The sequence below is a fragment of the Haemaphysalis longicornis genome, unplaced genomic scaffold (genome assembly GCF_048455015.1).
Source record: "Haemaphysalis longicornis isolate Haplotype H1 unplaced genomic scaffold, Haemaphysalis longicornis Haplotype H1 scaffold_7, whole genome shotgun sequence".
Taxonomy (NCBI): Eukaryota; Metazoa; Arthropoda; class Arachnida; order Ixodida; family Ixodidae; genus Haemaphysalis; species Haemaphysalis longicornis.
The window spans coordinates 77,611,740-77,635,957 of record NW_027526422.1 but is presented as its reverse complement, the minus strand read 5'-3'; the positions used below and the strand labels follow the sequence as shown (position 1 = coordinate 77,635,957).

Here is a 24,218-nt window from a genome sequence, read left to right as displayed (position 1 = left end):
AGGTATGCGTGTTAGTGACTTTTGGAGTCATGGAAATGCCTTGATCATGCTAATTTGTGAATCCGAAATTAGGAGAGTAGCAGCGAACTTCAGCATGAATGTCATCTTTGCTTAGCGATACAAACTTGTGTGTTCCGGAATCACACTAGTAGAGTTACCACGCAATACCCACTGAAACCAGTTATCGTACTATGGTGCCCCAACTGGTCGCATGCGAGAAATGTTAAAACGGAAACGCGCTTGCCTGACGTTAGGCCTACCGTTAAGACTTGATCTCTAACTCCTGGATCGCTACACGCAAGTTGACGTACACAGTGCATGGTGTTTGCTTGGCGCATTGATGTTTGCTTGCATTGTAAGGCTAAGCGTTACGGCGACATAACGATAAGCATAAAAATGGGCCTCACAAGAGTGATTATCCGAGGCTTTCCGTCACGAATAGAAACAAAAAATCAAAGAAAGAAAAAGAGCCTCATCACAATGGAAGTGCAAGTTCAGCAAGTGCGAAATGACTGTTTCGCATCCTTTACACCTACAGAAGTGCTCTTATGTCTTCGTTATTTTTCCAGTTTAATACAAGCTTCGCGTGCGGGTTTGTCTCGTGACAGTCATTTGAATCCTGTCTGCTTGCAGGTTGAGAAGGAACCGAATAATGTATTTTGTATCCCATTAGCACGATTACGGTAGTATAACCGGAAAACTTCGTCGAGGACCCGGATCCCGAAAAGCCCGTTCCCTGGTTTGACACGCATGACACCACGTTTAGTGTCCACGCGAAATCCCCACGGGACGCCACAAAACTGAAGTATAAAATGTGAATTCGGGTGCACTCGTGTCGTATTACTGTACGATTGTCATCGCTTATGTTTCCATGAATTATGCTTTTATTCGGGATTCTTTGGGCTTTGCTTCAGCTAAGGCAACCGTTATCCGCTTGTCCCGCTGATACTGTCTTTGTTAGAAGTCAGAACGGTACGTGAGGGTGCAAATGCCTGGAAGACTAATTTTTTAGCAGCATAAAAACGAAATTTTTGGTCAGTGTGTCTATCTGTTCTCTGTTCACTAATGAATACGTAAAAATACAGCACCAACTGTTTCGTCTCGTCGCTGCTAGGTCTTGTGACCGTACTATCAGGTTGTCTCACTTGTGAGTCACGAACTCTGATTTTAAAGGAGACCCACCAGTGACCCATACGTGACACGCAAGCGAGTCGGTGATAAACTCTGACTTAACTTACATGTAGCGCTGCTGAACTTTCAAGGATATTTCACCGGCGAGTACGTACGCACACCTTACTACCGGACAATCGTGGGTTACAAAGGCATTCAAAGACTGATATGCGAAGTCATTACAGAAGCATGATGGTTCCTCCCTTATCTGCCAGTAATTACGCTTTGTATAGGTGGTATTCGTTGAAAAGTTTACTATCAATTGATTCGCCTGGCAACAATGCAAACGGCCACGGACATGGCCGAAGCGCCATGGACATTGCGTGGGGTGTGCCACTGCGTCCTCACGCCGTAGAAAGAAAAACACCGGCGCGCGTCGTCTGCTCCGTTTCAACCCGATTCTCTACGGCGGTGCCCACATAGATGTTATTAATCACAGTGACATTGCAGTCGATGCATTACTTTGCGTTTGGCAGGGCAGAGTTTGGAACGTCCATCATATCAAATGCTGCTTAGCACGGACAAGTACCGCCATCCCATGGAGCCCGACGTAACCAGTTACGCTCCACTCGCATGGTTGCCTGCATGCGTTCCTCGCCAGTGGATACAGGCGTTGCGTTGCACATTAAATGTAAAAACTCTATTTGTTGGCAGCACTTGTTCTTGTTTATGCGTGCGTTGTATTTATGCTTTATAACATAAAACATAGTTAGGACCCCGCAGTTTTATGCGCGGAATGATTGTGTTTTGAATCTCAAGTAGGGCTCTTTTTCCGCCCCCTAGCGTGATTTTGTTCGGGCAATTGTACATTATCTAATACAAAGCACGAAAGAAATGATTACGTGCTGATATGAGCTTATTTCAAATCTCATGGGTTGGCCGCAGGTAACATATAAGACAATGTTATTCACGAGGCTGGGTAACACACAAACCTACAGCGAAGCTTGACGTTGTGGGAAAGAGCAAAAGAAAAGTTGAAAAAGTTGCATTACCGATTTTCATGCATCTTCCTCTAAAGCAGACGCCAATGACAGCACTGCGGAATGCGGTTGCCTTCCGGATCTGCAAACAAGCCATAGCATACCTTCTCAAAAAAACTGTGGGGCAGGAATGCCTTTGTATTCAACCAGTTTAGTACTAGGTGAGGTATTTTTCCTGGCGGAATACGTTCTATGTTGCGTTTGCCTTTTTTCTACAAAGACAACAGGAAATGTATATCCGCTCCAGATGTCTCAAGACATTTCTTTATAGTGGTGAAGCCCCTGAGGGGCTCGGGCTGTTGGCGTCTAATGTCGTCATCCTAACCGTCGCCTCATGTATCCACGGTAGTAAAACTGCGGGAAACTCGTTTACGCCTCGCGCTAGATTGTAATGCGTATTAAACAACACGGGGACACTCTTTTACGCCTAGCGCTGGAACGCTTCTGAACGCGTATTAAGAAAACCCTGGGACACTCGTTTACGCCTCGCGCTGGAACACTTCGTGCTTAAAGACGCGAGGGTTTTACAGCTAAGCTGTAAACCTATACCCCCCAACGGTTTCATCTCCGTTGGAAAAACCTCAAGGCGCCAAGAATACGCTTATACCCTGCATGCTTCGCCCCTCCGCAGGTTTCACATTAGTGGAGATGGCCCGCGATTTTAGGGCACAAGCCCTTCGGCGGCCGTTTCTGGGCTGAGCCGCTTGGCGTACCCAACAGAACGATGGCCTGGACCGATGAGAGAAAGAACTAGCGAATGATGAAAGAAAGCAAAGAACGAGAAGGTCGCGAAATTGGGCGGGGGGGGGGGGGGGAGGGGGGGGGGTTGCCGGGCCTAGGCGAGCGAGCGCTCTCCGAAAGTATGCGGTGGGGGAGACGAGGGGGCACCATGCTGTGCCCGCAGGAGCTGCTCGATGGTGCAACGCTGAGGCGACAACGTGAGTTTGGGCGTGCACGTGACTATGATGTGCGCTTGCTTAAGACGCAATTCTCGGTCCCTACCTGAGACGCACTGTGCGCTGCCGCCGCAGAGGCTCACCATAACTGCCGTCGAGAGAACCCACGAGTGAGTTCTGCCTCAGCGTACTACTGCTACACCCAAATATTGCATTAGGGAGTATCGTAATCGCCAGCTCCTTTTTCCGAACCATATTTTCGCCCGCTGTCGGAAAATGCTGGGAAACGTTATTTCCTTCTGTCCTCCATTATATAAATTCATTGACATAGGCACAGTGTGTGCTGCGAATTTTAATTACTTATGGCCCTGGAACGGAGGGGCTTGTAATGGCAACACTCAACCAGAACTATGTGATAGGTTGGGTTAATTACGGTACGTTTGTTTCTGAACATTGTTACTATCGAATTTTTTACTTGTATTTTTATTTTGCCACCAACGCCACTAATCTTTTGCTGCTTCGAATTCCGGAGTTGTACATTTATGACAGAGAAAACCTCTCTATTCAACTAATTTGTATTCGTTTTAATTTCAAATACTCTGTCCGTGCTCCAACAAAATATTTCTACACTATCATTACCATCTGATGTGACATACAGAAGGTGGTTCGAACGTAACTAAAGATTTAAATTGGTCAGGTTTGCTCTACATAATATGTCTCCTTTCGTTCTCTTTCTTCCAAAATATGTGCTCTTCTGCACTTACTTTCTTGGTACTTTAGGCGCTGCTGTTCACTATATCAAAATTTAAACATTCTGTTGCTTTTTTCTCGAATATGAAACGCTGTATCGGCGTTTTTTTATGATTCCGTACATGTTCAGAGGCTCAGGAGGCAAGCAAAATATTGATAAAGGCAGGTATACAAGTTTTGGCGGAACTAAAATAGGAACACCAATAATACGCTATGTGGCTGCTTTAAACTGATTCTCGCTAAGAAAATATGCAAGCCGCTTGACAAAACTGGGCGCTTGTCAAATGATTCGTCAAGCAAACATGCAATTGTGGTGTGCCCTAACGCTTTCGCTTGAAAGTGAGCGAAAAAACTAGCGGAGGCATGTGCCATGTGTCCAAATGTCATATGTAAGTTCTCTTCCAAGGGGACGGAGAGACATTGGCCTGCGTAAACATACATACGTTATGAAAAATAATACCGTCGCTCAGGCATATTAACCTGATGGTATTCTCGAAATCACACTTCAGTCAATTATGCTTGGCCTGGTGATATAATGCAATCGAAATTATTTAAAATTGAATTTGTTGATGGTGCAGCTTTCACAGGAACAAAATAAAAACACCAACATATAGGTCAGTCATTCTTAGTATCCTGTTCTGCACCGATACCACGAATGCTTTTGTATCAAGAATTTATATATAACTGTTTTATAAAATGCGGTTTTTATAATATTTTCTAAGTGTTATTAGCTGGCCTGTATCAGATGCCATTCATAAACAGAAAAAATTCTAATAACTTAGTAACTACGTTTTCAGCTTCAAAAGCGGAGGAACATGACTAAGACGCCCGTAACTTCTGAAAATAAAAAAAAAATACATAGTTTACTTTTTGGATGTGTTCACGTAGTGCATTCTTAGTCATACTGCTGAGGAAAACAGCGCAAGTCACACAGGCCACGCACGCAAAACGCCAGTCACACGTAATTGAAAAGTGGCACATACCAGCACCCCGTGTGAGAAGTTATTTAGTACTGTCCTTCTCAAGAATGACTCCTCCCCAGCAAAAAGCGGCTATAGATCATCAACCTGACTAGTTTGCTTTCTTTAATTTACAATAGACACTAGGGAAGGTTTCTCAAAAAACAACCAGTTTAATCGCAATATTGATAAGTAACCTTTTCTGTGTATGGGCTCCTAGTAGTAGTGCTACGTATAAGTGAAAGCAGTATTTTTTTTTCAGAAAGTCAGCTATGCACGAATATTCCGCACTACAAACTTTCTACCCTGATGTACCAGAGTGAATGAGCGTCAAGAACTTGCAATTATTCAAGACAAAATCGTCATCATTTCCCCCTATCACAGGTAACTGTGCTCGTAATTTCTACAGCGGCAAGATAGGAATTTCAGGGGCATGTATGAAAGCACACTAGAACAGAAACAACAAAAATCAAGGTAGACTTGAGGTCATGCACAAAACACTTTATTCATCAACCTCCCACAGCATGTAGGGTAGTTCTAACGGAAGAAACTACTCTATCTGTGAGATACAGTTCCAGAAATTGAGAGTACATTTTTAAATGAGCCTCCCTCCGCGTGGGTCTGACCTTCCTGGCGGCTTAACCCGTCGTGAAGAGGTCGTGCTTCGAAGAATCCGCCTGGGCGTCGCACTGACGCCTGCTGTGCGAGCAACGTGGACTTCTAGTCTTGCAGATCCCTCCCCGACCTGCCCCTACTGCCCTGCCCCTGTTGCTGAAGCGACATTGGAACATTTGCTAGGGACGTGTCCAGGGCTTCAATCAACCCGAGCTCGACACATGGGGCCCACAGGACATCGCCCAGGGCGACCTCCAGATATTCATCGGTGGGCGCACGGCCCACTTTACAAGAAACTGTTGGAATTTATTTCCGAAACTGGACTCTATAGTTTCCTGTAGTGCGCCCGCCTCACACTGTGTGTCTTTCTTTCTTTCCTTTTTTTTTTTTTTTTTGCTTTCCTTTTTTATCGTTCCCCTGTCCTGTTTTGTCTATTGTTTTCCTGTTATCTATGCCCTGTGGCAAAATGGCGCAATAAAAAAAAAAAAAAAAAAAACTTACCAGACATGTAACCCCATTACCGCGCTTCTTGGCTTTCCTGCCACAACGAAAGGTGCATTCAGACACAATACCCTGAAATCAGAAAATACAGTGGCGTTTACCGTCTTACTTTTCTTTTGTAATGAATATCAAACCTAATTTCATACAACGAAGAAAAAACAAAGTGTAATGGCCCTTATTTTTGGGGGGAACTGGCACAAATTTATATACTAAGTAAAAAATCACAGCGCTCAGTCCAGAACCCCGCAGGAGCTCCTGCACAAAGCGGTAGGCACACGCCGACTAAAAATTGCGCGTATATTATACTAATTGACACTGCCGCTAGAAAATGCTCCAGAATTTTACCTAGTGCTAAATTTTGGTGTTCCTGCCTCTTGTTCTTCATATTACACGAGTAAAAATTTTCAAAAGTCTTGCTGCTGCCATTTTGATCCAGAGTGTTCAAATCTTGGGCTTTTTTGTATACCTGATAAAAAAATGTGTCTAAAATTGGTAGACAACTTTGCAGACGAATGCCTTTCACCTTGTGCCAAACCGTAATGCCAATGTTTTCCTAAATTCCTTGCGTTTTGTGTGGAAACACGCAATAAATATTTTTTCGTGCGTGAAAGATTTTATTGTGGATTTGGCGTGCAATATCTGTTACCTGTTATCAGATCGGCAAATATTCTATTGTTCACAACGGTCAGGACCTTGTACCAGCACTTTAACCTTTTAATTTTGGCAAGACCTAGTGTGTGTATGACATGATGTGAACATTCTATTTGAAATTGCAAAAGAATATTTTGTTTGAAATAGTCACTTAATTTCTCTCCTAATGATTGACACACACTTGAAGAAGAACGAAGCGTAATCTGCAAAATCAGCACGTGACACTTGGGTCTTCATGATTTCGAGCAGTTTCGCCTACCAAGACTTTGAAAGAGAGGATTGACCAAAATTTATAACAAGGACCAATTCTGACAGATTTGAAATATTTACGGTCAAATTGCTACAGTCCTCCTCTCTACCAGGTATTTTATTTCTATCCAAATTGATAATATTTAAAACGGATATTTGGGTGTAGAAAACTGTGGACAGTTTTGCGGCTTTTCACGGTTTAACTCAGAAGTATAATCCTTGTCAACACAACGCGAAAAAAGACCAGGGACGAACGAAGACGACAAACAAGCGCTTTTTTCGCACTGTGTTGACAATGAATTACCAACTAGCCGGAACCCTTACGCAGAAATATTACCCACAATTAAACCTAATGTCTACGTCGCGCTCGATGTTATTAACGTATACCCGAACGGTACCTCAGCAAACCCAATTCAGTCATTGACGCACGTTATTTTCTTATAAACCAGTAAATTGTTGACCTAGTTTTCGAAGCACTTATCAGATGAAGCGTAGTAAATATCAGAAAGCGAAGGAACCAGAGTATACTACGTACAGACTCCTAAATTCTGAACAAAGAAATGATTCTTACAGTAGAGGGAGCAATTGTGGAGCAAATCTTTTGCATCTTTAGAAGGACGACAGGTCGAATGGCAGAGTTCAGATGGCTGCAAACGTGGATGCATATTCGACAAGATACGGACATTGCACTGTGTCCTGCCCTGCAACTTTTCTTTGAGGAGAGTTCATTCCTGAGGACGTCAAACGGATAGTGCAGAAAAAACTTGAGTTCGCCTTCGGGCCTGCTTCCGCAGTTTCCTGGCTATTTTCTAGTATGTGACGAGTGGGAGAGAAGCCCACTCAGTGCTAACGAGAAGAGGCCATAAGCGACTGGGTCCATGGCCTTAATTGAACAGTAAGTGGGCGGACAGGCGTATCACCACCACTGAAAAAAGAGCACTTTATCTAATGCAAGAAAATATTAACATTGCTCTTACTTACAAAACTAACAGGGGCGCCGATATTGAAAATTGTTAGTTGAAGATGCACTAGTCACCATACAGAGACATTTCGAGGTTGTTTTCAGTTAAAAAAAAACTTACAGCTGTCAGTATATTGAAAGATGTCCACCTGGATGCCGCAGCGAACGCGACTGGAAATGCCGAGATTGGTCCTTAAATATCTTATTTATGGCCACGACTCACCGACCGGTTTAACCTCGCTGGTATGTTGTAACGGAGCAGATAAGGTCGTAACATGGAGAGGAAAAATTTTGGAAGAAAAACCTCCAAGGGTGACAAATACTACATCCTTTCTTAGCATAAAACTCCAATAGGTAGCTGGAGTGATACAACAAAGCGTTCCAGAAGCCACTGAGCCTTTTCGATATTGAAATCTTACTGCAGTTTACCTTATGACAGATATTTTGTAGCCGTTCAAAAGAATAATTAAGAAGTTGGAAAAGGAAACTCTCGCAACATAGACGGAATTATTAAATAACAGTTTTTAGAGCCATTTGACATTTACCACCAGTCCATTGTTGCAACCACTGACCATTTTATGTTCTATGGTAAGGATTTTTGGAGTTGTGCTTTCCTGATATCTGTTCATTTGATTAGCGCTCAAACAATAGGGCGTTTTAAAATACCTGGGTTGGTTAATGTCTACCCAGTGTTCTCATGAACTACCATTAAAAAAACGTTGATTACTTTAGAAACACAATGTTAACAACCTTTGCTCTTCCGGAGGAAATGTTACTTGTGAAAGGTTCCAACACAACTGTTCACTGTTCTTAGATTTAGAGCTCATCTTCACAGATAATCAAAATTGCTGCAAATATTAGCCCATGTGAAAAGAAGGACTCTAAATGACCGACAGTCCAAATGCAATGTTGCTATAAAAAGGCGTTGTCATGAGTTTTTATGAACCATACCATTCGTAGACATACCAGAACACCTAGACAGCCTCAACACTACAGTTTCAAGTCTTTCGTTTGGAGGTTGCTCATCGTTTCTAATGATTCGTACATGGGAATCACTCATGCAAGAAACCATGCAATAATGTCCAGAAATAGAAAAAAGCTTCTTTGAAGAGAAATATGAAAAACGGACGTCCTACCTCCCAGTTACAGCGCCTCGCACGCCGTTAAAATGAGATAGACGCAGCTTTATATCTGTATGTTGCTTTTCAAGGGAGAATGAGTTTCTCCACTCGGTCTGTTATTCCCTGGTCGTTGTCCACCTTTATTTGCATTGTAATTGTAAGGGAACCTGCAAGCATTATTTGCAATGTCCCTTAACTCTAAGATTTTCGTGGTTTCATTTGCGGTGCATGGCGAGAAAATCATAGCTGCTTTTATAGAAATTTATATTCAGTCCTGCGGACTTTTTTATAACGAATATAAATATATATTTGCTATGTTACGAAAGCTTTTACTGGGCCTGTGGAGAGCAGTATCCAGTTGAAGTCACTTTTACCATTCTTATTTTATTATGCGTCGATCTGTAAAATAATGCTCCTATATTTTGCTTGAGGTATACACAAAATCAACCATAAAGTCAGAGACGCTGTTTCTCAACAAACTAATAAAGCCCACACAACCGACCGTTTGTGTTGGCGCAGGACATTCCAACATTTCCAAGTGTTTTCCTAAAAATCACGCGTACAAAAACACAGCGGTTTTTCGTACAAAATGCGGAAGAAATTTCTTACCGTTTGACTTGCTAACAGCTCTTTGTCCATGCAACCTAAGCCCGTTGGTGATTCAAGTGGCTCTTCCAAAAAGAAAAGAAGAGAATACATGATTGTCGTAAGTCAAACGATTTGAGCGATTTCTTACTTGCTTTGCTTAACCAAATTTTCCCGGTGGTTCGTTACCAAAGTTACGAAGGAGGTGCTTTAATGCCGCTGTTTCATTTATTGGCTTTTTTCTAGTGTAAATCGTGATCAACCAGATGCCCGGGTGCATTGAACTGCCGTTTACCACATTTCGAAGGGCACCATTTTTGTTGCGGACAATGCCTTGTGGATGATGTCTTGAGTTCAACATTCCGTCACCAACATAAAATTATTCGTTTATCAAACTTTTCTACATCTTGTACCGGCTCCATTCGCTCCGAAGGACTTAATGGCCTCCTACTTCTTTTTGGCTTAATAAAAAATGATACATAGTCTACCCAAACTTATCCCACCTTTTACGTTCAAAAACATCATTACCTGGGCAAGAAGAACGCCTAAAAATGGCAGAAATATTTCATTGCTTCTTACGGTAAACTTAGGCCTCTAGGACAATCGCTGTTTATTGAGCAAAATTAATTTGTTTCTTCTCTTGCAAAACCTGCAAAATGTATTCTTTGTACAGAATAACTTCGCCGTGAGAATTGCACTTCAAGTTTGCAGCTATCGCATTGCGCATGCAAGTTTAATATTTAAAGTTTGCGAGCAAAGACGAAGTCTTGATGAGCTATGAAAGAAGTGGTCATTAATAATTTGAAGCGTCAGATGGCTTCAAGTAAACATAAAAATATATGTGACACCACGAGGCCGCAATCAGAGCTTTGCGCTTTTCTCTTGTCCCTGGCTTCAGACACGTATTAATGCTTTGACTTGCGCTAGGCAGTGAAATAAAAAAATACTACTTAGGTACTCCGTAATCCCTTAGGTACTCCCGTTGAATAGTGTACCCTACTTTGTAGAAACTAAGGGCAATCTGGTATTGGATACTGCGAGTCAAGCTCTCAGCGCATACTTTCGCTGTCAGATACTGTTTTTCGCGCTACAGACTACACAACATGATGGGGCTCCTTATATTGGTCGTGGAGCATAAAAAGGCACTGCGCAATAACTGAATCTAACTTTTTGTTTTGTTCCTTAGATTGTTTGGAGCAAACATTTGGGCAAACCCTGGGCAATGCTGGCATTTTTGAGTTCCGAATGGTTCATAATCTCTGCTACTTTAAAACTGCCTTTCAATTTATACCCACGTTGTGTTATCCCCATTCATTTCTGTACTTAATGTGCGAGCCAATTTATTCTATTGGTTATAACCAAATTTTGTGGTCGCTACAGAAGTAAGAAAGCAAACCCCGCTCAACAGTCACGCAATTGTCTTTTAAAAGCAGATTATGTAGTTTCCTTCAACTATAACTTTGTATGTAGTGATAAGAGATTTTTTGCAACTGTTAAAGTGGCATAAGTAGAGTTACGATATTTATAGTCTCTACTTTAGAAAATGTTATATATACAGTCTCAAAAGAGGATTCAGAATGTTGGATATTTTTCAATGACGCGAACTTTTATTGTTGGACAAAATGTAACTGAAAAAACTCGAAGGTTAGTTTAATTACTTTTGAGGCTCTATCGTCTTGTTTCAAAGCATAAGTTCTTAGTATTAATAGTTGTTGCTAAGGCCTTGTGCAGTCGCTTTTATGTGTCATGATTCACTCGATGTGACTGCAATAGTCCAGTGAATGCGCAATTTTGGGAGCGATTATTCCTAATCCACTGGAACCAGGAATGTTTTTCACCAGATTTTCATGAACTCTTTTTGACGTCATTACCTCGTCAGCACGTAAGGCTTTATTTGGATATCGTTTTTCTGGACGCAGGATCGAGAAGTTCAAAGGTTTCTTCAGTAATTTAGTACACCGATAAGCAAAAGCAAACTTTTCTGGTAAGGCGTTCAGCCGAGATACCTATTTTGGAATTATTTATTATAGCCAACCTAAACATGTGCTCGCATCTAATGGCAAGAAATTGGTAGAGTTTAAGCATGATAGTCAATGTGACCGGCCATAGTCTAATCTCCTGTGGTCTGCATTACATAAACTGCATCGTGTAGCATGGCAGCTCACAGAACAATAAAAATAATTTCGGAATTCACTCACCAGGATGCTTACAGATGCCGTTCCAGCATTGCCCGGTCAACGCCACTCGCAATCGGCCGAAAACTGAGCGTGACCACTTCAGCTAAATGAAAATAAAACACTTTGAGCAATGGCTAATACAAGGGAGTATATTCTTTTGTGCAGGCACTCTATTCCCAAACAGGACGACTAATAAGACATTAAGCCACACATGGTGTCTCCATCACGTGTTAAGATTTTCGAAATCGCCGGTTCAGATCGGTATGGTATACTTTGCAGCAAAATCAAGTGCTCTGATTGAAGCTATTTCTCGTATTTATACAAGAACATTAATAATTCCATCGAGTGAGAAGCTAGCTTTATAACGCAGTGTAATGCTTCAAGAATGGTATCGGAAATCGTTTTACTAATACAACGAAAAGTAAGTTACAACAGCCTGCTTCCGCACTTAACAAAAGAAACTTTTGTCTGTGTGCGTGTTTGTGTTCGTGCTTGCGCCAGTGCGCGTGTTTCCGTGCGCGCGTGTGTGTGTGCTTTGCTCGAGCGTTCCAGAGGGCCAGTTCGTTCTATAGCTGGACCGTCCAACCAAAATGAAATCGAACCAAATATCATAGCTTACTCAGCAAACACAACGGAAGGGCTTTGCGGTCTAAAATCCGGGTAACCCACGTTACCATGGAATCTTCCCGTCATCCAAGCTTTTAAAGCGAAGCCTTAGTGTTCTCACTGATGCCGTTGTGCGCAAATACACTCTGCAGGAAAGCCAACTTTCTGTGATTATGATAAATAGTCGTGGGTAAAGTGAAAGAAAAAAACGCTTGGCGTGGCCGGAATCGAACCAGGCTCCCTCGCGTTATGAAGCCTGCATCGATCCTGTTGCTGCACTTCGACATAGTTGAAGCGAACGCGAAGTAGCAGGTACCATGTACCGATTGGCGCCGTACACCCGCAAACTCGAACGTTGGGCCTACGGAGTGCACACGAAAGAGTTGCTTTGTATAGTCTGGAAAAGTGGTGCGTACCTCCAGAGTAACACATACTCGCAATCTGAGATTGACCAATAAAAGAATCCATCATTACAAAGCTTCGCGTTCAACCATCGTCGTCGTTAGACGGAGGGGTGCATAATTTTTTTGAAACCTCGACTTTTCAGTGTAATCTAACTAATTGAACTTGGCACTCACTACAACCTACTTTAAAGTAAAAGAAATGGTGTTTATGGCCAATAAAACAGCGCTACGCAAACTTCCCTCGTTACAGAATCTGCGTGGCTTATACGTGGGTGAAGAAACGTTGATGCCGAAAAACAGGAGAATCTTGAAACCGGCTGGGAGTGACTATTTAGCGGAAGTACATAATGAACTGGTGGCTAGGCTGACTTGGTAAAACTGCCCCCCTCCTTAGTATTACGATATGCGTCCGGATTTTCTCTCCAAATAATTGGTGCATGTGCTCCCTTTACCGTGGTGTACAGACTAGATTACCACAATATAACAATTAACATGAGGTACTTTCAATTTCATTTGTTTGCATAGAAACCAATCGGGTTTCCTCGTGGGTTGGTTGCGTTTTTCGGTGATTGTAAAACAATGCCCTAAAGGGTGTTTCATCGGGATTTTTCTACTTTGCAAGTGCCAAAAGTACGTATACGCATAATCCTGCTTCGGTGAGTATTAGGACAACAGCAACGCAGCAATTATTGTAAAACATTTAGAAATAATTTCTTCAATTTTATTTGCGTGCTCGATAAACGCCAAATTTTCAGCTATAGATGCAACGCGATTCCCATTTGTCACACATTATGAACCGAAAATTGGGAAATAAACTTGGAGGAACTGTCTTCTTTATTCTGACTGAACCCATGAAATATTCAAAACGTTTCCTGGCGGAATTATTTTACGGTAGCAACCCTCTTTGTTCAATGGGCTTTTTTTACACTACAAGCCTATTGCAATCCCAAAAAACATCTCGTTTTGTGAGAAGATTTCAAATGCATATAAAATAAACTACAAAACAAGACACTCACGACGCAAGGGCTGCCGTCGTTCACGGTTTTGTTGCTTGTGTTTTTACAGAAATATGCGCAGCTGGTCAGAGGACGGAACTGTAATAAAAACATAAAATATGCAAATTGCGGAGGTGTGAGTAAATAGCGAAAATCTGAAAAGCACGTGAAGCCATTATAAATCGCGCATTTGCACATGTGTATAACTAATATGAGCCTTAGTTTTAACTAAATATTGTGTTAATAATGTCATAAGAATCCTTCTGCATCTAAACCCGCTATTGTAGAGGTAAAAAATGAACCGAAAGGTTGCGTTGCGTCTAGCGATACCGAACAGCCACAACCACTGAGTGAATCCGTTTTAAATATGCATAATGGGTTAGCAAAAAAATGTTTACTTTTTATCATGTCCGCCCGTGCCACATGAGCAAAAAAGGGATCTCCGCAAATGAAAAATTTTAATTAAAAAATTCTGGTTACCGGACGCAGTATAACAGCAGAAGTTTTGTTTACGGCAGTAGAAGTATAATTACTATACTAATTACTACAGAGTAACTAATACAGTAATTACTACGCTATTTTTGTACTATGTAATGCAGAAGATCCCGGCGTATTTTCCGACATCCACCACTGATTAAGCTTATAGGTCACTACACATACAGGTTTGTTATGTTGTCCAGCTTCCAGGCTAAGCGGGACACAATGCCTATTGCAATATGCATGTTCATGCTCTGTGGTAAAGCAATAAAAATTCTTGAGAGAGATCAAAAGGACGTAGAATGGTGCTAGTTGGTGATGTCCTATATGGAATTTCGCTACGTATGCAAAGACAAATAAGACGCTAACAGGACTGGCACGCGGCGAAACTCGCACCTCGCTGCTAGACCACCAGAACGTTTCTGTGCGTTCGCCCGAGAGTGTGTGTGTATTCTGGAAAAGTCGTGCGCACCTCCAGAGTAGCACACTCTCGCAGTATGAGATTGGCCAAACAAAGAATCCATCACGATAAAGCTTTGCGTTGAACTATCGTCGTCGTTAGATTGAGGGGTGCATGATTTTTCTTTTAACCGCCTACCTCCTTTCTCCTTTGTGAGGGCTGTTGGCATATAGGATTAGTGACGTTTAAAGGCATAGAGAGTATGAACAGCGGAAATGAGTGGAATTTCTGCGATCAGTGTTTTTAGGTTTACCAATTATTCTCGATTCTCTTGCGTGTACCGAAAAGCGTAGCGTCCCGCTTGTGGTATGAATGGTCTAGCTTCTTTTAATCATAAATAAGGCTGCAGCTTAGCTCGGCTAGGCCTGGTTATGCAAGTGAAAGCAGCCGAAGCACCGATTGCCAACCGAACGACAGAGCTAGTTGAACGTTCCGTATTAGGAGCACCCAATACCGTCGTTTTGTCAGTTCCTCAAGCCGTCGCCAAAAGCAAGGGCTGTATAGCTGCATCTAAGGCTAGTCACTGTCCTCTTTCTGCGCCCTTCCCCCCGACGCTTACCTTGCCGAAGTTTACCTTGCTTACCTTGCCCACCCTTATTGCCACCTTATTGCTACCTTGCCACCCGAGAAACTGGTGGGGAAACAGCCCCGCTGGTAGCGTAGTGGTTGTCGCACCAGACCGGTATTCTGGAGGTCGTGGGTTCGGATCCCACCCGGCAGGCATTTTTTCACTAATTTCTTTCTGAATCAAAAAATTCTTCATCTGTTTCTATGACCCACCACAACCTCCCCTTTGCTTTACGAGGTTTTCTTGACTGCCAATCCCTATTTTCTGTCTTATTTCACTGAGCCCCTCATTTCCCATTTCCTGATTCGCTACATGCTTAGCGAGGGCCTCTGTTCTGGCAGTCTTGGTGCCAAAAGTAGCTTAAGAGGGTTCAACGCTGGTCGACCACTCTCGACATGTCGTAGGCACGCGAGTCACGGCCCGGGGGTTTAAAAGAAGGTCCCCTTCACCCCGTGAAGTCCGAGTGGCGCTGGCTACCACCCCCAATTACAGGACACAAAAATACCTTAACATAAATACCCGAGAAACTTGTGGGGAAACATCCCCGCCGGTAGCGTAGTGGTTATCGCACTATACCGGTATTCTGGAGGTCGTGGGTTCATATCCCACCCGGCGGGCATTTTTTCACCAATTTCTTTCTGACTCAAAAAATTCTGCATCCGCTTCTATGACCCACCACAACTTCCCCTTTACTTTCCGAGGTTGTCTTGACTGCCAATCCCTATTTTCTGTCATATATATATATATATATATATATATATATATATATATATATATATATATATATATATATATATATATATATATATATATATATATATAGTCTTGAAAGATAAAAACTCACTCACACAGAGCGCGAAAAAATAAGGTTAGTAGAGACAAAGACACACGAGAAAGACGTAGAAAATAGAACTGACGTTACAGGACTCCGAAGAAAGGAAGTCCTCTTCCTGAAATGTCAGTAAACTTATTTCTATTTTCTACGTCTTTCTCGTGTGTCTCTGTCTCTACTAACATTATATATATATATATATATATATATATATATATATATATATATATATATATATATATATATATATATATATATATATATATATATATATATATATATATATATATATATATATACATATATATATATATATATATATATATATATATATATATATATATATATATATATCGAACCCGGGTGAAAGGCCCCGGGTTCGATCCCCGGCACCTCCACCAGATGCTACGGACGTAACAAATGGATGAAGGGTTTATTTACAAGTCGTGCGGAGCCACAGGCAAGACGTGCTACCACAGATGCCGGTCAGCAGCGAGCCGGGGAAAAACTCTTCTTCGCCCTCCTCTTCTACGTGTCAGCATACCCCCTGGATCCCGCTCCACTGTAACATACCCTACACAGGCGATTGACTGCCGACTAACGTAACAGACAACCTAGTGATTGTCCTGTACCTAACACTGTAACAATATATATATATATATATATATGTATATATATATATATAAACAGGCAGATGAGTCCAGCGTATTCTGAAAAACGCTTACGCTATTGTTGACATTGAATTCCTTTCGAGTGCAGGCTGGTAGAGGAGGCAACTTCAATCTTTCTGCAAAGAAAACCAAAATACCTGTATATAAAAATGCAGGATACTTATTACACTTACGGCCTCTGAATGTCATATGTACCTTTAACCTGAAAATGGGAACATTTCCTGTTGACCAGTTAGGTTGCAGCTGAAGAACAGGCAACTGCGGGGTGATTGCAGAAAATTGTAAATAAAACAGCGATGGTGGAAGCGACGCGATGAAAGAAATAATTACCCGAATATCTTAGCCATATTACTAGCAACGAGCAGGTTGATGATGTGTGTGTGGTTAGTATAAGAGATAACAGTTGGGGATATAGGCAGTTTATAATCCATCCAAGTTTGCTCACACATAGTCAATATGAACACCTTTGTTGCGAGCGTCGGCGTTCTCCCAGTTGTTTTGTAAAAATCATATTTCTCGTTTTTGCAAAAAATAGTTTTCTCTACGCCGGTTTCTACAGACGCGGGTATGACAGCAATAAAGCAGTAAACGTATAACTTTGTTTTGCTTTGTTCAACGTTGCGCCGTTGATGTAATAATGACCAGAATAGACATTTTCTCACAACGGGACTGAGACAATTGCATTTGTATTACGGATGAGTATAAAAACGTTGCCCTCTCAGTGAATGACTTGAGATGACGCAAGCCCAGACTAAGCGCAATGCGTTTATGCGTACACTAGCCCGGTTTTAAACCTTATATAGAATGGTGACCCAGCAAGCAAGCGGCACACACGAAGGTGTGTATTTTTTAGGAAGCTTCTTTACGGCACTTGGGTATTTTTAGTTTAAAAAGACATTTTGCATCACCGCCCTGAAACCCGCACGAAGGCAATGTTCACTCTTACTTTCAGCGAGGCTCTCGAAGCTAATAACTTTTATTATTGAAGGTTACTTGGCTCGTGGAAAATTGCAGGGGGTGTGGTGTTCGCCGATAGCTATTAGCCCTGTGCAGCAAGCATTCCCGGAAAGAAGTTGTCACTGTCAACTGGAAAATAAACGGCATAAGCCAAAACCACGCGCTAGCCTAAAACTCATATCACGCAGCTACAACGCCAGTGTAGCTACGACTGAAACAAAAACAAAATGCGACTTCGGCAGCGCCCGCCGATACAGTGAGGATACAGGAACAATGAACTCAAAAAACAAGTTGCTCTAGATCGGTAGATTTGCTCACCGAGGACACGAATATATATAACTCTTAAGAGCAGCTTTTTTAAAGATAAGGTGTAAAATAGCGGAAACGTGAAGACCGGTACCGCCGCCACTAGCTATACCACGCAGCTTGCCCCGGAAGTGGTTAAGACTTCGGCCGTACGCAGCCCTTTTCCTGGCTGGTGCTGGATGGCGCTTCTACTTGGGGGAATGGTACCGCTTTTCCAGGAAGCGTGCGAGCTACGAACGAGTGGTTGGTTTGACGCCCAGTCTGCCCCATGTACACACGACCACATGCGAGGGGCACCTCATACACGGCGCTGCCAAGGCAAGCCAGAAAGGTGCGTTGCTGGAAGAAGCACGCGAAGCGCTTTGTGGCTTGCCGCGACAGCGTCGTGTACGAGGTGCCCCTCGCATGTGGTCGTGCATGTGGGGCAGACCGGGCGTTGCCTGAACGAGCGCCTAAGGGAGCATGCGTATTCCCTCAAAACCGTCACAGGATGCAAGTTCGCAACGCACTGCAAGGCCTGTAAGAGCTCCCCGCGTTTGGAAAACACTAAGGTGCTCAAGAGGTTTCGTGACACAGGCGCACGCGAAATCTACGAGGCGTGGGAGATAGCCCAGCGTGGCGAAGATTTCGTGAGCACCCCTTCCGTAGCCTTGTATCAGAACGAACTTGTGTACCGGAACATTTAATTTAAGTTATCATGGCATAGCAGATGCGCCTGCAGTTTGTACATTTGTTTTGGTTTCTTTTTCAGGCACGGGTGTGACGTCAGTGTATTTTTCGTTTATATTTCCGCAAGCAATAAATATTTCTCAGTGGATAGTCAGCGCTCGTGTCTGTCTTCTGTCACTGCCTTCGTTTACAGCGCTGTTTCACAGTTTAATTATGAACCAGCTAGCCTAAACCCAAACGTTACTTAGCATGTATGTATGTATGTATGTATGTATGTATGTATGTATGTATGTATGTATGTATTTAGGTACATACGTAGGTAGGGATGTATGTATGTATGTGCATATGTATATGTATGTGTGTATATATGCATGTATGCATGTATGTATGTATGTATGTATGTGAGAGAGAGAGAGAACGCAGTTTAATGGTACTGACGAGGTCTGTCCAGCAGATAGCCTAACATGCTACGTCAGGTGAATAATGACACAAATGAAAAAAAAAACAAAAAAAACGACAAGCGGTCTGTAGACAGAGTTCAGTAGTTCAAGGTAAAATGAAAGAAGTGTTAAAACACACTAGAGAAATGTTCTAACGCACTGGGGAAATGTTCGCTTTCAATTTTAGCAGAGTTCAGGCAACCGCGGAGCGACTACACGTGGTCATGAGATCGCAAGGTCAGGTTAAAAATAAAAGAAGGGGTAAACACGCAATGGCTGAAGGTTCACTTTTAATTTGAGCACAGTTCAGGAAACTGTGGAGCGACCACGAGCAATCATAACACTTTGACAGCCAACTTAGTAGTCACGGTGAACACAGCCCCGAAATGTTCACTGGGACGCCACTAAGAGTTTTAGAGCACAAAGGTAACGGTCACGGTCCTGTAGCACATGTCGAATCAATGCTCGGCACTGTTAAAGTCTGTGAACTAGGCCTGAACTGCGAAGGAAGCTTAGGAAGGCCCTCGTCGCACGTGAAGCCATCTTTGCGCATGACCAGGGGCCAAGCACATCACTCAACGTAAGACACGATGTCGGTAGCCTGCCCAAAGTTACTGTCAAGGAGCGTCTTGGTTCCTCATATCGTTTACACACACATACGACATGGTAAATATCTTCGGGACAGTTACAGTCCGGACAGAAAGCTTGAAACGAAAAAGGCGCGTGTAGACGACGTTCAGGCGTATGCGGTGTATTACGGCTGCGTCGTGTTTGGTGCGATTAGAGGGCAACTTGAAAGTACATTCTGGGTCGACAGAATAAAGCGGGGTATAGCGACGTGAAGGATCCATCCATATTGAAAGCTGTACCTGCCGCGCAACACGACACGCAAGTGCGGCCGCATCCTTCCTAGAGAACGGTATTGCCGCAGTAGGCACTTGGCAGTTGTGAGCTTGGGAAGCTACAGCGCCTGCTGTTGAATTACCCGATACACCGCAATGTGCCGGTATTCACTGTAGTTCGACGAAATGGCAAGCATTCACGGCTCGGTGATGTAAAAACCGAGTGTCCACGACCAGCTGGTTAGAACGGAAAGACTGAAGGCATTGAACGGCCGCGCGGGAATCCGTAAAGATAGCCCATTGGCTGGGTGACTGCGTGGTGGTGTATTCAAGAGCAGCACGGATGTCGGCGAGCTTAGTCACTGTTGATGACGTCCTGTGACTGAGTTTTTTGGTTATCGTAGTGCACGACGCAGGTATCCAAATACCAATCGTGGAAGATCCTTCTGTCACTGAGCCATCAGTGTATATATGTTTATGGCCGATGTATTTCCTGTATAGAAGTTGTAGAGTGTAAAACTTAAGAGCTGGAGCGGGAACATTTGCTCTTCGCGTCACTCCTGGCACGGTTGTGTGCATGCTTATGGGTGGGAGCAACCATAGCGGGTACGAAGGCAGAGATGGGATCTCGTAATGTTGCGGTAAAAGGTCTTGCAGAACTGAAGCAGAAGTCTCAGCCAATGGATGGTGACGTTGCCTCGTGACAAAACGCAAACATGCCCGAAGCAGTTCCTGTTTGCGAAGCGCTATCGGCGTCAATCGTCTACATTCAAGGAACGTTCCCAGGGTTGATGTTGTTTTTGGGACGCCGATACACACCCGGAGTATGCGCGCCTGCATGCTTTCCAAAGCCTTGAGATTTGCAGCTGAGAGAGGAAACAACGCCGGAAGGCTGTAGCGTAAAAGACCTTCGCAGAGAGCGTCGTAGAGACGAAGAAGCGAGTAAACTGTGCAGCCACCACTGTTGCTGGAAAGCATTCGGAAGATGTTGAAAAATGACGAGAACTTTTCTTTCAAACTGCGAATGTGGGGTGTCCATGTCAGCAATCTGTCGAATGTGACGCCGAGAAATTTATGATTTGTGACGTAAGGTATTGGTATCCTCATTGCCTTGAGCTCGTACCGAGTGACATCACGTTTCGTAAAAGCGATGGCTGCTGATTTTGTTGCCGAGATTTGGAGTCCACGCACTGCGAGGAATTCTGAGATAGCATCTATTCCCCGCTGAAGCCTCGCACGAAGCACACGCCTATTTCGGCCGGAGCACCATATGCAAATATCATCGGCATATAAGGAAATCGCGATATGAGGTGGCAAACATTTTTCAATGCCGATGAGGGAAATATTAAAAAGCGCTGGGCTGAGTACCCCTCCTTGTGGAACACCACGAGTTACGGTGTGCTTCGATGTGTCGCCATCAGAGGTGGTCATGAAGATGCTTCTGTCGCTAAGGTAATTCGATAGCCAATCGTACATCCGACCACCAATACCCAATGAGAGCATTTGAAAGCGGATAGCGTCATGCGTGACAGAGTCATACGCAGCCTTGATGTCCAAAAACACCGCTATAACGGTGTAATGGAGTGCTTTTTCGCGCTTGACGCAATTAGCAAGGGCGATTACATTGTCGATACTGCTCCTGCCTTTGCGGAAACAGGACATTTGTGGTGGGTAAATATTTCTAGTACTTAGATCCCGATCTAGCCGAAGCAGCACCATTTTTTCCATCAGCTTGCCTATGCAGCTCAAAAGCGCAATGGGTCGATACAATTGAATGTCTGAGGGATCTTTTCCTGGTTTCAGTATAGGCACAATGCGAGCAGTCTTCCAGCTGGGCTGCAGACGACCGGTCCTCCAGGATTGGTTGAAAATGACCAGTGTATGTATGTATGTATGCATGCATGCATGCATGCATGCATGCATGCATGCATGCATGCATGTATGTATGTATGTATGTATGTATGTATGTATGTATGTATGTATGTATGTATGTATGTATGTATGTATGTATGTATGTATGTATGTATGTATGTATGTATGTATGTATGTATGTATGTATGTATGTATGTATGTATGTGTTTGTAAGTATGCATGCATTTATTTAGCTACGTACGTAGGTAGGGATGTGTGTATGTATGTGTACATGCATGCGAGAAAGGTGGGAAGGTCATACCCATGCACGCCAGTCACTTTACAAAACAAACTACTCCGCTACACGTCTCTCATGTAACGTTCAGGTTCGAACTGGGCTCCATCTGACAATTGTCGCTGATAAGTCGCCATTGTACATTTCACTTTATCTGCATCGCTCACGTAAGTAGTCGAGACACTTTATTGCGTACAGCATGCCCTTCTATCTCGCAGCAGTTGTTCGGGAATGCGATATGCATTCCTTTGGGGCACATGACATCCGCATGCGTTGACTTGTCTTTGCCTCGAATGAGCTGTATTGTTCGCACTTTCACCACTATGTCGCGCTCTTTTGGAAAGAAAATAAGACCAGTATGTCCTATACTTCTCCCGATAACGATCTCAAGCCTGCATGAAACTAAATCGCCGCCTTTCAACACGAAGTGCGTCATAAACTAACTTGCTTCACCGCGTTAGTTCCCTATCAACATTACACTTTTAAAATCGCCGTGATAACACAATCAACATACTTACTTCTCGTGCTTCAACAGAGACACTATTTATACATGACATCACCCCCATAAATTACAAGTGACGAGATAAGATAAGAACTGGCGCCTCCCATAGGCGTAGTCTGACATTAGGCGCATGCAAGTGCATCCGAGGCGCCCAACATCTATGGAAGGATTCACCAATCGGCGTCCCGGAACTATGCTAAGATTTACCAAACTAAGTTGTTTAAAAAGCAGTCAAGGCAGGCGTGAACATCGGGTTAGGTTGTTTTTATTTATTTATTTATTTATTTATTTATTTATTTATTTATTTATTTATTTATTTCTGTAACACTGCCGACCTTTGAAAACAAAAATTAAACCGTTCCACTCGATGTGAATGCTGTCGGAAGTGTAGAGCAGTGATTCTCCATAATAGGTGGTGGCGCCGTTATCCGCTCACTGCTACCACCCGTCACGCTCTTCGCCGCCCTGTGTCACTCCTCTCGGGATGAATGTGCAATTCACATTTCCCGCCTTCGCAGTGCTCGCGCGCCCCCTGCCTAAAACTGTGCCAGCGGAAGTTCTGTTCTTTTTGTGCCTGTTTTAATTTCGTATGCTGGAGCTGTTTTGCGCCATACCGAACAGGTAATTTTTTTCTTGCACGGCTGAAGCCTGCATTTCTGCGTCATTTTGAACGCGCCATTTTTTTGTTGCGTGGCTGGAGCGCTCCTGCAGCATTTCGAACGCGCCAATTTTTTCTTGCACGGCCGGAGCCTTTCTGCGTCATTTGGAATGAGGCATTTTTTTTTTGCGGGGCTGCTTTTTTCGCATAATATCGTGAAAACCAACCCAACGAACGTCCCTAGCTAAATGAACGCGGGAGCTGCCGGTTACATACAGATTTTGCCTGAAATGTACCGGAAGTTTTCTTTGCGCTAAACAACGGAGAGATGTATGCAAGCGCCAGCGGTTCACAAGGCTCGAACGGTTTTGAAGCCTCAGCGTGACTCCCTGACGACGGTACACCAGGCTCTATTTGGGTCCGTTATCTCACTGCGCCGCCTGTTTCCGGCAGTCGCTTAACGTCGACCGTTAGAGAGCTATGACGACAAGGCGAGGCCATAAAGGGCTCTACATTTAAAATGTCGTTGTGGCAAGAGTGAGGGATACAATATACAAATGACATCGCATAGATTAACATGTAAATGAAAGCAGTTCACTGGGGTGCTGATTGCGAACCATACAGTACTTCATACAAAGATCAAGCCCTCGAGCAACAAAATTTTACAACAGGACTCTAAAACACAAGAGATAGAGAAAAATAAATGTGCTGTTGGCTTCAACGACAAGATGTCGTTGATGTATACATAAATGTCAACTAAAGCATGATGTTTAGTTTGTTGACCGGAATCCTTAATTCAATACTTCCGACACTCTCAGCAAGTTTCTGGCGTGGCATTTTAGGTACCGTTGTTTGTAATAGGTACTGAATACTACTTAGTGAAAATTGCCGGCCTTTCGAGGCGGAACTGCAATATTTATTGCCCTTGGGGATTCTCCAAAACACGTCATTGTGTTTATTTCCATGTTTTCGTTCCCCTTTTACTTACCCGCTGTAACGACGTCTCTCAAATCCACCGCCAGTGTAGTGCGAAAAGTGCGGCTCTCGCATAGACCCCTGGTGCAGACTCCAAGCTTCAGGCTGGCGGTGTAATCACCTGTTCTTTTAGCAGGTTGAAGCTGTGATGGGAA

The 24,218-nt window shown here is 43.3% G+C and overlaps 1 protein-coding gene across 2 annotated transcripts in view; it reads right to left on the bottom strand.

Moving 5' to 3' along the window:
- Positions 1-24,218, bottom strand: part of LOC144146007 (uncharacterized) — a 64,497-nt gene that overhangs the window by 18,860 nt on the left and 21,419 nt on the right. For both annotated transcript variants that reach the window (XM_077677908.1, XM_077677909.1), the window contains 7 exons: positions 24,077-24,206; positions 16,683-16,744; positions 13,642-13,719; positions 11,637-11,718; positions 9,463-9,524; positions 5,872-5,943; positions 2,163-2,232 (listed from right to left, as the gene is read on the bottom strand). In XM_077677908.1, coding sequence (XP_077534034.1) covers positions 2,163-2,232; positions 5,872-5,943; positions 9,463-9,524; positions 11,637-11,718; positions 13,642-13,719; positions 16,683-16,744; positions 24,077-24,206 — 556 coding nt within the window. The remainder of the gene's footprint in view (positions 1-2,162; positions 2,233-5,871; positions 5,944-9,462; positions 9,525-11,636; positions 11,719-13,641; positions 13,720-16,682; positions 16,745-24,076; positions 24,207-24,218) is intronic.